Raw genomic sequence first — 14,395 nt, forward strand, 5'->3', positions numbered from 1 at the left:
TGTCACTCAGAAAACCTGAGTAATTAGGTGTCACTACTATTACAGAATTTATTATGTTCATCCTCTCACCTGTGCTCCTGAGTGGTGTATTTGAGCAATTCTGCAAGCTGCAGAGGGTATTTGCAGATTTTCTGAACAGGCGTAAGAAGAAAACCATCAATGGCAATGTCAATCATCTGCTGAAGCAAGCGACAGGCCTCGAAGAAGTGGCGGTATTTGCCCTGCTTCATCAGTCTGGAGAGTTCAATGCAGGCACTGGGATGGTTGTTACAATACTCTGAATAAATTGCAAAGCCTTCTTGCTGTTAAAGAAAAAAAACAATACAACTTTACCAAAGTATTTGTCTATAAAGGAGAAAAGCAATTTTTGTAATATCTGTTATATATAATTAGATTAGGTAATCCATTTTCTATATTGCTTCCAGGCTGATCAGCCTTGAAAGTATGCAGAAATCTACTTTGCAGCTGTCAAAACCATGTACCCTTCTTTGTCAGAACACAGAAATAAAGGTCTCTTCTTGAGTCAGGATAATCAAACTCACTTTAAGAAGTATTTTTCTTTGGGGAAGACAGCTATAGGCTTAGCAAGTCTCTATCAAGAACTCACATCCTATCTCCCCATTACCTACCTTTCTTAATGTCTGTATGAAGTTTCTGCTTGCTGAATATGAGATCACTGCAAACAATCCAGCCCATCTGTGATCATTAGAGTTTCAACAAAGAAACTTAAAACTGTTTACAAAATAACATGATTGCTAAAGATGAGGAGAAATCTAAAACAAATGTATAATTAATTCCAAGTTAGTTTACCTTCTAAAATGCTGCCAATTTATTATTTAAGAAGCGCTTGTTAGTAAAATCCCCTCCTAGTATGGTAACTTGGCTTTTTATTATCATATTTTGGTAATTTCATAAATAAAATCAACTTTTTTAACCTACATGTTGAAGAAAACATGACCCTATTTCACTTAGATGGGGTTCTTCTTTGTTGTACTGTTTCTCAAGATCCTTCAGAAACTTCCTTTGGAACTTGTAAATATCTTCAATATTTCCAAAAATGGTGCTTAGCTGAGCTGTGGTGAACATTCCTGTATGTTTGCGACACTGCCGAATGTAACCCTGAAATGAAATAAAAAACACTCCTTAGTCCAAGGATGTGAGACAGGTCCTACCCTGAAATAATCATTTGAGCTGCCAAGGCCCCCACGGTCTCCAGGCAAGGGAGTGGTTTTCTAGACACACACACACAGAAGTTCAGATTTGCATCTGAGATGTTCACATGTGGATTCCTGGCATCCAGCCCCTGTCTCAGGGTACCCCAAGTGAACCAGGGAACCTCCTAAGTGTAAAGCCCACCTGCATCTCCCTGTTGAGAATGCACTGCAGAGACTGAACCCCCAGGAAGAGCTGCTGTGCTCACAGTCTCACAGCAGTTACAGCACCAGGGCTCAGGGAGCGCAAAGGTTAACTGATGGGATAGGGGCTATCTGCCAGGCTCCTCCATTTGGCTGCTGGCAGGCAGGCCTCCCGCAAACAGCCTTGGGAGCAGACAGCTGAAACAGCCTTGCAGTTGCTCTGGTGAGGTTTACCAGGAAGTAACACTGACTGTTGCTGGCACTGTTAGGAATATTCCTGTCTCCTCCACAGCCATCTGCTCTGAGAGCTGTGCAGTGGCTACGCTGCGAGCCAGCTACCGCATTTCCTATTGCACCAACAGAGACAGCTAATTCCTGTGCGGCTCCTGTAATGTGGACTGCAGACACTTCTTGAATGTAAGACATGTTTTATGGGTATACTTTAGCTTCATGATCCTGGCTACAACCAGCTTGAGTGATTCATACAAGGGCTGATTTTGCAAATTTGGGTTACTATCTGTGTAGCTTTTCTGGCTTAGTCTTACTTGAGTGTATTTTCAGCCTTATGTGCTACGTGCACTACCCTACAGATTCACTCTGAGGACAGCAGACTATCTCTACCCCACAGGTTAAGCGTGGCCCATTGCTTCTCTTCTTGGAAAATGTATGCTTGCTCTCTTGTACTAAACTCAGAGGCTTGCCAGATATTAAAAACCAGGTATAGGATATACGTATTAGAGAAAATTAATTAATTAATATTTGCCTAAGACTTAACAGGTCAGTAAAATATGAGAGTCATGTCCTAGGACTCAGCTAGCCATGGCAGCAGCATAGCAGAGTGTACAAATTCTTCCCTGGTCTTTCATGCACCCAATCAATATTACTAGCTTAAGTAAATAATGAATATAAATAACAAAATTTACATTTAATGTTTTAAAATTAGCCAGCTGGTAACCAATTTTTGTCCTTTCTCTCCCTTTTTTCTCTCTTCAAGAAAAGAGCCTGATCTAAAAATGGAAAGGGAAAAAAAAAAAAAGAACAAATAAAAACCTACCCCTGCCTTGTCTACTTTGCTGTGAATTAAATGATCTAATGGTAAGTGGTGGACTAAAGGATGACAGCTTGACAAATACAAGGACAGACCTAGCAAACTAAGAATACAAAGAATATTTTTGTAGGTTGCTTAGCACCATTCCAGATGCAAACCTCAAAGACAAGTCAAATACAGGTGAAATGCATCATAACTCACGTCAGAAGAGGCAAACTTCAGTGAAAAGTATTAAGAAGCTTCTTGCCCAAGAGTGAGCCTCCAACAAATATTGAGAAAAAAAGCAGAAGACCACCCTCATTTTATGGTTCAAACAAGCAAGGCAGATCTAAAACACACTTAGATTTCTTCATAACTCCTAGGCATCCAGTAAAAATCTCCTCACTTGAGAAAACGGGGGGATAAACCATTTAGCAAATACTCTTTCCAAGTTACTTCCAAGAAGTTTTGTCACTGAACTGCAAATTATTTTACTACAGTTACACAAAGTTCTCTATACAGTGGCAAAAAGCTCTAAATAAAGTGGACTTCCTTCTCTCATTTATTATAGAAATAGCAGTCAGAGAGGCACTTTTTTGCTGTCAAAAATGGAAGTTTTTTAAAAGAAAGGAAGCAATGGCTCATGGCAGTCATCAGAGAGGAAAATCGCAAGAGGAAACAAAGAATTGGACTGACAGCATCAGAAGCGCAATTGAGAGTATTTTGAAATAAGAAACCATTGTGGTTCTCAACTTATATGGAATGATTTGTTCTCAGTAGGTCAGTAGGACGTCCTCAGGTTAAAGCATGTACCTCACAGATGTCCTTGAGATGCTTGATATAGACTCGTTCTGTTTTCATAATTTCCTGTATAACGTTGGTTCTCATCTGATCCCTGTTTTCAGCTATTTTCTGGCGATGCTTGCTAGTATCTGAATCTTGTTCTTCGTCCTGGATATTACTACAATTTTCTGGCACTTCTTCCTGATTAACTCGCAGCTGCAGCCAGAACAAACAAAGCAATTAGAGTGAAGCAGAAAGTTTTACAATGTGTGGTAAAACTGTTATAAACTTCTTATACCTAAGTGAAGAGTGGGTACAGACATGTTCTCATTCTTATCTTATAGAGGGGCCCTCACAACAGGATTTATCTCATTGTACTCACTGCATATTCAAATAAAGGCTTGGGATTTCTGTCTGGTTAAATACACGACTTCTACTCACAGTATCTGTGAGAGACCATTGTGCTGTCCATGTTGTTTTCAGAGTTAAGCTTATTTCTGACCCATACCCAATAGTTAATGTGTTTGGCCAAGTTAGCATGGGGTAAAAATTACAAAAGCAGACACTCAACCTCTTTTAAATAGTTTCCCTGTGCCCCATCTGTATGGCATACACAGCAGCACCTCCTTTTCTGACTTCTCTCTGATTGCCCAGGTTGCCTAGAGATCTAGGAAAGGGAAAGGGAGCAACCACCTGCTGCACTTTGTGTATATAGAACTTCATGCAGTGCAGTCCAAGTTTCACTACAGGTTTTCAAAAGGCAGTTCAAATTATTTTCTAAAATATATTTCATTTTTTTACCATCTGAGAGTTACACTGGTATTAATCTGGGTTGAGTTCTGACTGTGGAGTTCAGACTGTGAACCAGATTTCTACACAATGTCCTTGATAATAAATTAAGCCCTTGATAATAAATTAAACCCTATTTTACCAAGAAATCCCTGCTGCACAGCTCTCCCCTGCCCTTATGAGAACTGTTGTGTCCTTTCTGTGTACACTGATGACTTTCTGGTTGAGCTTTCTGCTCTTGTAATCTCTGTTTGAGAAAGTCCTTTGGTTACAAAGAGACCAAATGAAGAAGACAGAGTAAAAGTTGTCAGGGAAGCTAAGGGATCTTAGGGTGTGATTCTCTACTGCCTTTTTCCCTGTGAACTTCTTAGGGGTTATGCCACTGAGGTTCAGCTGTAAACATGATGAGGATCAGGTATGAAATGTAATGCCATGACAACTGTTGCACTCTGCTAGGAATCTTGCAATGGTGCAAAAGCAAGAAGCAAAAGAGTTACTCACCCTGACAAAGCTAGCAGGAAACCAGGCCTCCTTGTCCTCATTTCTTCCCCACCACCAGTCTTTGTTGGAAGCTTCTAGAACTCTAATGACATCTCCAGCTTTGAAGCCCAGCTCTTGATCATCCATGGTGACATGGTCCCAGAGAGCCTCTGCATAGACGACGGTGCCATCGCTTATCAGCTAAGATAGGAAGAAAATGAGATTGCAAAGGACGGGAGATAAACTATGAAGTGTTTATAAACTACAGAGATATCAATATAGGTCACTAGATTGCCTACTATTACTCCTGTTACAGGATAAAACTAAAATTTCAGATTTTCAGAAATCTATGCATATTCTCATTCGTGAAAACAATTAGAATCCTGCTCCAGAGTAGGATTATATAGGGTAACAGTTACAGCCTGTGATGGTTTAAAACCCAGAGGGAAAATTAAATCCACTCAAACTGTCCCCCTTCCCCCACTCCCTCCCTGGAAACACTAGGAGAAGTTATAGAAGGAATCACAATTTACTGAAAAACTGTAATAATCATAATAATGCTAGTAAAAGAGTGTACAAAACAAAGTTTTACCCACAAAAAGGTATTTACCACTGAGCAAACAAAAGTCCCTCCCAAAGAAACTAGCTACTGCCACTGGATTTTTTATGACTATGAAATCTCAGACTATGGAAAACATCCTTCCACATCCCCCACCCCTGCCCCTGCCCTCCCTGTGTCATCATTCCAGCAATGCAAAGCCCTGGACATTACCTCATTAATTGCTAGCTGTTCCCCTCCGGGCTGCAGGTACCTGGGAGCAGCTTGGCAGAGCTCCTCATAGCTGTAATCTTCCTCACTGCCATTGTCATCCACTAAGGCTGAAGATTCAGTCCCACCATCTGCAGCAACTAAAAACAAAAGTGCAACAGCTGTTTGCTTCATCATTTTTATGATTCAAAGAAGGACAACAATGAAAGAGGAATTGCTGAGAAATCGCCTTTGTTGTCACGAATGAAACAGTAACAGCAGGAGTGGAGGGTAGCAGAGCTCTCAGGAAAAGCACCTTTCCGTCATTAAATACGTTTTACTCATTTTTAGAATTTCACATTTAGCAGCTGATTAAACTTTTGTACACAAAAAACCCAGAACTACAACAATTCCTTACTTATTTGTTATCAGAGGAAACCTTAAATGGCCAGTATCAGAAGGAAAGCCTCCGATGCCTTTTCCCAGGCAGCAGATGTGAGAGCCCCAGCAGTCCCCAGCAGTCCCCAGCAGTTGTGGGGGGCACACTGTCACCCTCAGGCTGGGTGCCCTCACACTGTCACATCCCCTGCAGGGACACAAGGACCCAATGGTTCTGTGCCCACCCACCCATGGGAGGGGTGGGCAGCCTGTGTGCAGCCCCAGCTCTGTGCTGGCTGCTGCCACCTCTTCCACAAACTGGGAAGGCTCTGCCAGCAGCACGGCTCAAGGGGACATGGAGCCCAGATGGCACAGTGGAATGGCCCTACAAAAAACCTGTTCCCATTTTTCCAAATCACAACAGTTTCTTGGTTTCACAATCGTACATTTTCTGACCAAGGAGGCAGCTTTGTATGGAAAGAGAGGTCAGGACTAAAAAGGGTTTCCTCTTATTACACAGCCACATAAGAAACACTCTTACTGTATAAAACTATAAAACTCCTTTGGGGTACACCACTGGGTGACAGATTCTTTTGGTGATCACCACTGGCAGAGGAAGAGAAATGGGGGCTGACCTCAGGAACAAGTCTGACTGACTGACTGACTGACTGACTGACACCCACACTGCTCAGTGCTGGACCCTGTCCAAGTGGGTTTGCCTCTGAAAGCTGCCTGTAATGTTCAAAGCACCCGGGATCAAGAAGCATTCACGACCAGTGGCCCCATACTTGAGTGCACTCTCTGGTCCTTGTTAATTTAGTCCTAAAGATTTATTCTTATGGCAAGCCCAAGCTTTGAACTAGAGTCTGAAGATCATACAATGCTCAAAAACGCATTTAAAAGTAAAAAGTCAAATTCAGAATAGGTTGCTAGCCCTGAACTTCTTTGTAAAAGGTTAGCATCTCCCAGGTAAGTTGCCACACAGTCAACAGAGCAGCTCTTACTTCTGAGTGCCTGGGAAGGGACATCTAAGCAGAATTATTGAACCTGCCAATTCCAACAAGCAGCAAGGCTAAGCAGCAGGATCCTGACACTGCCTCTTCTCTACTCAGCTTCAGACCTGGGCACTGCCTGTCTGCTGAGCTCTGGATGAGTAAGAGCTGCAAGGAGACAACTCCTGGCTTTACTCCATGCACCTACTACCACCAGGCAACCTGCTGCCATCTGCTATTTACCTTATCGGGAGAAATACTGCAACCCCCTCCTCAGGGCACACATACCATCACCAGCATCTTCACTCATCTGAGCATTAATTTGCCAGAGAGATCAAAGCAGATCACCACATAGATTCAATTAAAAACTTGCAATTTTTTTTTCCATTAAAAATGGAAAAATATGGCATAGTCTTGATACAACAGAACATGGCTATTCTGTTCTACTCCCTAGCATTTTAAATAGACATTCACATTAACACTATCATCTGCTTAAGCAAGAAGGATGCAGAACCCCTATTTAGAAAAATCAAGACTTTTTCTCCCATACAAACTCATTAATCTGAGCACTGATGAACTTTTAAAACACATCTTGCAAAATTTACCAAAAATGCTTTATTAAAAGATCTGCAAATAAATATTTCATTAAATCAATTTTTATCTTATAAAGCAACATCCAAAGAATTTATCCCAGTGATCCTTTCCACATTTCCACTGCACTATCCATACTGCCTGTGGGGTTGTTCCAGCAATAATGGCACATCAAAATAACCTAATTCATTTGACTCCAGACAAAAAAGAACTACAAAATAACCTAATTCATTTGACTCCAGACAAAAAAGAACTACAATTTTGGGACAGAAAGCTGTTTGTTACTCTGTACCAAATCAACAAGCTTACATTGACTTTGTTGGGTAGAAGCAAATGAAATCTTGAATTCTGCACCTTTTCCTCTATTGTATACAGACAGAAATACAGAGGGAGGGGTGTGCTTTCCCAGTTGCACCAATGGGATGCAAAAAACTTAAGACAGCCTGGAATTGACGCTGATCTTCTAGCAGCTTTTCACCGGTACTGCAGTTCCCACGGATGACACAGAGTAAGTGTCATCAGAATCAGGCCCCCCGACTGCCACTGTTTACCAGTTAGATCAAAAAACACCACGAAAAAAGCAAGAGCGAGCATGTTCTACTCACACGTACCCATCTGAAGGCTCTCCAAACTCCAAAATCGTGCCATTGCCCCCCTGGCTACCATGCTGCCGTCAGCCCTCTAACAGGTGATGCTGCTCAGTCCTACAGGGAGGGCTGCTGGAGGATCACAAGAGGCTGTGAGCTGCGCACAGCTCAGAGGAACAGGCTGTCAGCTGCCTCCAGCTCCCGGCAGTGCCTCCCAGGCCGAGCCCGGCTGGGAACTGCCAGCAGCGCACTCAGCCGCTCAGCCTGGCTGCCGCGAGCTCCCGGCTCTCTGACATCATGGGGTGCCCTTAGGGAGGAAGTTCCAGAAAAGAAACAAAAACCCGGCTGCCTGGCCCTGGCCACGCTGCGCCTGCAGCCGCCCAGACCGCTCCCACAGAGCCTGAACATCCGAACACGGCGAGCCAGGGAGTGCGTTTGTTTTTCATTAAAGCAGCTAAACGCGATTTCAATCTATATTCAAATGACTGCAATCCAGAGGGAGAGACTATTTGGATAGGAATTGGGAGTTCCTTGTATTACAACACTGTTCAGAGTATCGGTCTATCTTTGTCATACTATACTAGTTAAAATTCCAGAAGAAGTAAACAATTAAGGTATTTTTTGCACAATTTCTCTTGCTTCACAGGCAAATGCTGTAACATTTTTTAGGGCACAAGCAACACAAGTGTTAAGGCTGCAGCAGACTGCTCCCAGGAAAACAGAGAGGGGGGAGACATTTTCTCACTGAAACTACAAACTTAATTCAGCTGCTCTATGAAATAGGGAATGAAGCAGGAAGGAACTGAAACCATCCATCTTTCTCTGGGTCTGACACAGCCAGAGCACAACCTCATTCATTCACCATGGGCCAGCATTCACCCCACATCTGTGTCCTCCCTCACTGAAGCTGGATCAGGCCATGCACTGGAAGCAAAGGCAGGAGCTGTTCCCGTCCGGAGAGTGCAAAGCCTGCTGCAACCTATGTCTGTACACAGTGCTATGCCTACAATTTGGAAAGCCCAAAAACCTCACTGGCTTCTTCTTTAGCTGAAAACTGTTGCTTAGCTGAGCCTGTCCTGTAACTGGGGACTGCCTCCTCCAGGGATGTGTTCATAAAACCCTGGAGGCATTTCTGCATACAGCAACTTCTCAACACCCACTAAAATCACATGGTTTTCCCCAGCACTGCCTCAGACATAGAAGGAAAGGCCAAACATCACCCTGAAATATTAATGCTGTCTTTCTGCAAAAATCGTATTTGTGCTGCACTCCACAGGAGACTGACAGAAATCATCTTCTGAATCTCTCAAACTTCCCTATTATTTCTTGCTACAAGGACTCTAGTTGGATAGCTCAATAAAAACAAGCTACTACATAAGATCTTCACGCACAGCATTTTTCTTGGCATAAACCATTAAAAAAAAAGCAAGCTGGCAAACAAAAGTGACAGTGGTGACACTGAAGTGCTGATGATCCCGGGACTTGCAAGTGAAAATTTCATACCTTTAATCAGCCAGATCACAAGTTCTTTGCCATGTCAGACCCCTTCCCATAGGGGAAAAACAGTTCAACTACCAAAGGAAAACCAGATCAAACCCCACACAGCTCTTTTACAAGACACTAAAAAAACAACCTCTGAAAAACAACTCAAAACTCTTTTGGTCTGATTTTTGCAGAAAGGAACAGGCTGTGTCCTTTTGCCCAATGACTAACCCAATGCCACTGTGGGATGCTGCTTGGATGGAGGGGGGCCTGCCCTCCCTCTTCTGCATGGGCACATCTGGCAAACTGAACCACCACAAAAGTGCTCATTTGGGGTGAGGTGGTGGTGGCTTCATTTCCTTGTAGATCAGCCAGGGACAGGAGGAGGCACAGGCTGTCCTTTGAAGTGCCAGTCCATAGTGACCTTGCCCAAATGCATGCTGAGCTGGCTTAGCCACTGTGCAGGGCACTCTGAAAAGGCTGTGGGTAGCACCTACTAAAATACTAAAAGCTAGTTTATCCACCTCAAGAAAATTCAGTTCTAGAAACACCCTGGTATCACAGAACCCTCTATCTTGAGCCAGACCACAGGTCACCCCCAACCACTTCTCTGACAGCAGCCAGGGAGGAACATAAAAATAGATGAGGCGCGTGATGGCATTTTTCTGATGTACTTTTCTAAATTCCAGTTATCTTCCAGATCAGTCAGATCCCTCCTGGGGCAGAAATTATATCCTTGTGTTTAATGAACTGGATTTTTCAAACCACTTTCTGATTTTTTTAAACTGTTGGGATGTGAAATACAATGTGTAGCAATTACTTTTATAGTTTAATTTTACAGACTGCGAAAACTAACTTTTATTTTGAGCTTGCTCTCTGGTGATTTCATTTGGTGCCCTTTAGTTCTTAAATTATTGGAAACAATAACTATTATCTGTTCATTTTGCCTGTGCCAAACAGACTTTTATTCTCCTATTGTCCTTTTTTCCATGTTCCAGAGCCCAAGCCACATTAATCACTCTTCCCCCCAGAGACACACACTGAGTCGATTTTCTTGTCCTTCTGCTTTTCTCTATATTGTCCCCTGTAAAAAATGCCTTTTGGGATGGAAAGGAACGGAGAGATGGCCCCCACACACACCAGTGTCACAATTGGGCCTTCTGTTTTGTTCTCTATTCATTTCCTACAAACTCCTGCTCTTTTATTTACTGTTTTGACTGTTACTATGCACTGCACTGACTCTGTAAATGTCTGTTAAGATTGCAAGATCTTTTCCTGAATGGCAATATCCAGCTCAAAGTCTATCCTTCTGTAAGCACATCAGGCTCTTTTCCTCCTCCACATGCATTACCTTGGCTTTACCAACACCTGAAGCCAGAGCAGTGCCTCATGTCTCACTTCTACTACTGTGAATAATTCAGCACACCAGCAAAAATTACCATTTCATTTTATACCTCCCTTGCCACATCATTTGTGCAGACACTGAACATCTGATTCCACTCTTCAGCTCTCTCTTTAAGAAAGCCAACCATTCTTTTGAGTCATTCCCAAGCTGTGCTCCACACAGGCCAAATTCTAGTCCCACCCAAAAATATGCAAAAAAAAAAAAGGGGGTTAGTTTTTTAGATGCTTATAAAAATTACTCTGTAGTGACAAATAGACAACCTGTTTAATGTAATTTAAAACCTGTAACCCTTCAAGCACAAGAGTAGCAATGCAAGTCTCAAGGGCAGTTTCCTGTGTGTTGTCTGATTCTTACTCTCTTTCCTACAGATCATGATTTACTGTCTTGTACCCATTTTTCTAAAATTTTATATCTCCACTTTTATCTGCCATTGCTATAAGAAGAAAGCAAGTAATTTATTAGGCTTTAGCAAGTAACTAAAATAAGATACCACTGGTTTTCAGTGCTTGAGTTTAGAATTACTTTCTATAATAAAAGGCTTTTGTGCTATCAAATTTCACTGTGCATGAGCAAACAAAAAACTCTCACATGTTCAAAGACAAGGAAGTGCCTTGTGATTTAAGAGAAAAAAGAAAAGAGATCAGAATTTGTGACACTAGTCACTTTAGTATTTTCTTCTGGAGCTACCAAACAGATTTTTTGCAACTGCTTTCAAACTGTGAAGTGTATGATATTCCACACTTGCCTTCAGAGTTTTGATTTCAGAGACTTTTCCTGCTCCACTTCTATGTTTATTATAAGGTCTCATAAAAGTCACATCTAACATAATCAAGGTTGCTTTGGCTTAATTGTCCTGAAAAGTGGCAGCAATCTTAGTTTGTGTATTTGTCATCCTGACCCTTAAGTTCAGGAGACCGGTTATTCAAAACCTAAATACCTGGAGAGATATTGCTCTCAGGCAGTAGTCTAGGTAACTAATACTATTTTATGTGGTTTCCAAACATCAACTGGAAAGGACAACTAAAAATAGAAAAGATAATTCCTGCTCTGTGATAATAAAAGAGCCTCTTTTTTCACAAACTACATTATGAAAAACCTGTTATTCTGTGAGTGGTCCTTCTGGAATCAGGGACTGAGACAACACAGAATCTCAGCAAGAGTCACAGCATTTGACATCTAATTTACCTCAGTGCCTGATCTGGATCATTAAGTGTACTAAGAAGCATACAGCAGAACATACTCCAGACATAGGCTTTAAAGTAGTTCCCAATATTTTACTACAATATAAATTCAAGGAAAACACAAATGGAGTATATATAATTGCCCAGGTTAGAGAGAAGATGGGGTGGAGCTTTTAGCACTGTTTATTCCATACCACCCACATCATTGCTGGAGGCGTGGTTTTGGCAGGAATAGCCGAGCACTGGAAACCAAAGTTTGCCATTTTGCTGGATCTCTCCAGGGAGAAGGTACTGGAATCAGCCAAGTGGATCCAGCCCCTCTCCCTCCCCATCCCTTCAGGTCGCAGCTTTAAGACACGGTGCTGAAGGACAGCAATGATGGGTCTGAGACGCCACTCCAAGGGAACAAAAAGTAACAGAGAGAGGCAGCGGCACAGAGCCGAGCCCAGCTGAGCTACACAGAGCCCAAGCTCCAGGAGAGCCCAACTGGAGCAGCAGCAGTGCCAGAGGCAGCTCTGCAGAATGGAACAGCAAAGTGGAGCGGTCTGAGGCAGCGCTGTGGCACAACGCAATGATCGCGCTTCCAAGGTTTGCTTGCCCTACTCCTCCGCTGTTCGCCGACTGCGGTGAGGGAGAACGTTAAGGAGCAGAAGCTCTCTTTGACATATTGCCTTTGTGTCCCAAATACCACATGCCCCACAGGCAGGAACAGTAATTATACTGCCTTTGTGTGGAGACCACAGCAGGCAATGTCTTCAGGAAGATCTGGAGTTTTTTTCACAGTGGTAAATGCCATTTTTTGTGGGTAGGGCACCTTCTTTTTGCATACTTTTTGCTATTGATGATGCTGTTGTCATTGCAATTTTAGTAAATTGTTATCTTGTAATTTCTCCTTATTGTCCCTCCATTACTGAAAGGGACGGGGGGAAAGGGGGTGGCTTATTTGGAGTTTAGTTCTCTAAACCAGCTGTCTAAACCAGCACAATAGTGTATCTCAGAATCACAGAGTATTCTGAGTTGGAAGGGACCCGCTAAGATCATCAAGTCCAATCCTTAAGTGAATGGCCCATAAAGGGATCAAACCCACAGCCTAGGCATTATTAACACCATGTTCCAACCAACTGAGCTCATCTTATTGGGTAAGTCCCTCTTGCTGCCATAGTTAGAAATTCTCAAGTCTGCTTCTTGAAGAGCACCTCCTGAAAAAAACTGTCATGTTCTATTTAAAACAGGAGAATTCAGTTTTAACACATTCTTATGTAAACTAATTTGTAGTTAAAGCATTTTTGGTAGAATTTGGACATCACTGCAGCTAAAACTTAGTTAAGAACCATAGAAGCCAAGTACTGACTTGTAAGCATACACATAATTTTAATAAACATTGATAATACTATTTGTTAAGGTTCCTACTTCAGTCATGGGAAGCCTTGATCAAAAAGCTTCAGGGTGAAGGTTCCCAACAGTGCTTTGTTCACTATTAACAGTGAAAGATACAAAGATACAAAGTGAGAATTTTGCTTTTATTTACAAATCTTGCCAGAAGGAAAACAATGGTGTTAACCCAAGTTGTTCTGGACCCACCTGTGAAGAAATGGTTCCACTACCTCTAGATGAGTTAATAGACTATTTCTATTAACTCCAGATAGCATTCCATGCTAAGAGTAAATAATTACAGCAAAATTACACAGGACATATCAGCGAGCCTGTTAAAGCACAGTGCTTCCAAAAAAGGCAATTTTTACCAAGAACCTGTCCCTCATGTACCAGAGTTCTGACTACACTCATCAGCAAGCCACTTACTTATTTAAGGCTTGCCTATTTAAGTAAGGCTGAATGCATGGCAAACAAAAAATTAAAAATACATGTGTGGTGTGGCTAGGGTTCAGGTATGAACTCAAGCATATTAGAACTTACTTCCTTCATAATCTCTTGACTTTAGGCAAGTATATGACTAAGAGAGTGGAGAATACAGGCATGTAAGTGGTACAGAACAATAAACTATAGTAATGTCAAAGAGTAGATGTGAAAAAAAAGTTTTACATGAGAACAGCAGCTACTAGTAAGAAACTCACAAAACAAAGCAACTTAGCTGGGTATAACTTTGTCACTGAGTTGCTTTGCACTCTTTTGTCCTCCACATTATATTCTAATTCTTGCTTAGCCTGGAGTGTGGCTTTCTGATCTACACAGTTAAAAATACTCATCTTACCATTAGATGTCCTCATCTGCCGCCGCCGTCCCACGCGGTCCAGACCGATGGGGGTACTTTGTGAGAAGGTGAGTGGCCGGAACCTGGCTGAAACAGCCTTGTACGGGGGCACCTTGTGTGCTGGAACGGGTGGCCGTGCCACAGGCTACCGAGGAAACAGGAAAATCCAGTATTAGTAAAGCTACAGGCAAGTCCAACTGAGCAAAGCTCAGGTATGAAGTAAGGTTTCTCCAGATAGTCCAGGTAATTACACAGGCAGTAAAATCTCCTATGTTCAAGGGACATTGCTTAAACACTGCATACCATGTCCACCAGCATCACAGAACAAGTTTTATTACATTACAGTTCTTTGTTACATTGAAAACTCCTTAGCCTTCTGTTGTGGTCA

The 14,395-nt window shown here is 42.2% G+C and overlaps 1 protein-coding gene across 5 annotated transcripts in view; it reads right to left on the reverse strand.

Annotated features, from left to right (window-relative positions):
- Positions 1-14,395, reverse strand: part of SPATA13 (spermatogenesis associated 13) — a 169,155-nt gene that overhangs the window by 12,460 nt on the left and 142,300 nt on the right. For all 5 annotated transcript variants that reach the window (XM_054271525.1, XM_054271523.1, XM_054271522.1 and 2 more), the window contains 6 exons: positions 14,008-14,152; positions 5,207-5,343; positions 4,456-4,635; positions 3,196-3,381; positions 940-1,119; positions 70-302 (listed from right to left, as the gene is read on the reverse strand). In XM_054271525.1, coding sequence (XP_054127500.1) covers positions 70-302; positions 940-1,119; positions 3,196-3,381; positions 4,456-4,635; positions 5,207-5,343; positions 14,008-14,152 — 1,061 coding nt within the window. The remainder of the gene's footprint in view (positions 1-69; positions 303-939; positions 1,120-3,195; positions 3,382-4,455; positions 4,636-5,206; positions 5,344-14,007; positions 14,153-14,395) is intronic.

This window comes from Melozone crissalis, unplaced genomic scaffold, assembly GCF_028551555.1.
Source record: "Melozone crissalis strain CALT ecotype California unplaced genomic scaffold, PUWL_Pcris_2 ptg000013l_1, whole genome shotgun sequence".
Lineage (NCBI taxonomy): Eukaryota > Metazoa > Chordata > Aves > Passeriformes > Passerellidae > Melozone > Melozone crissalis.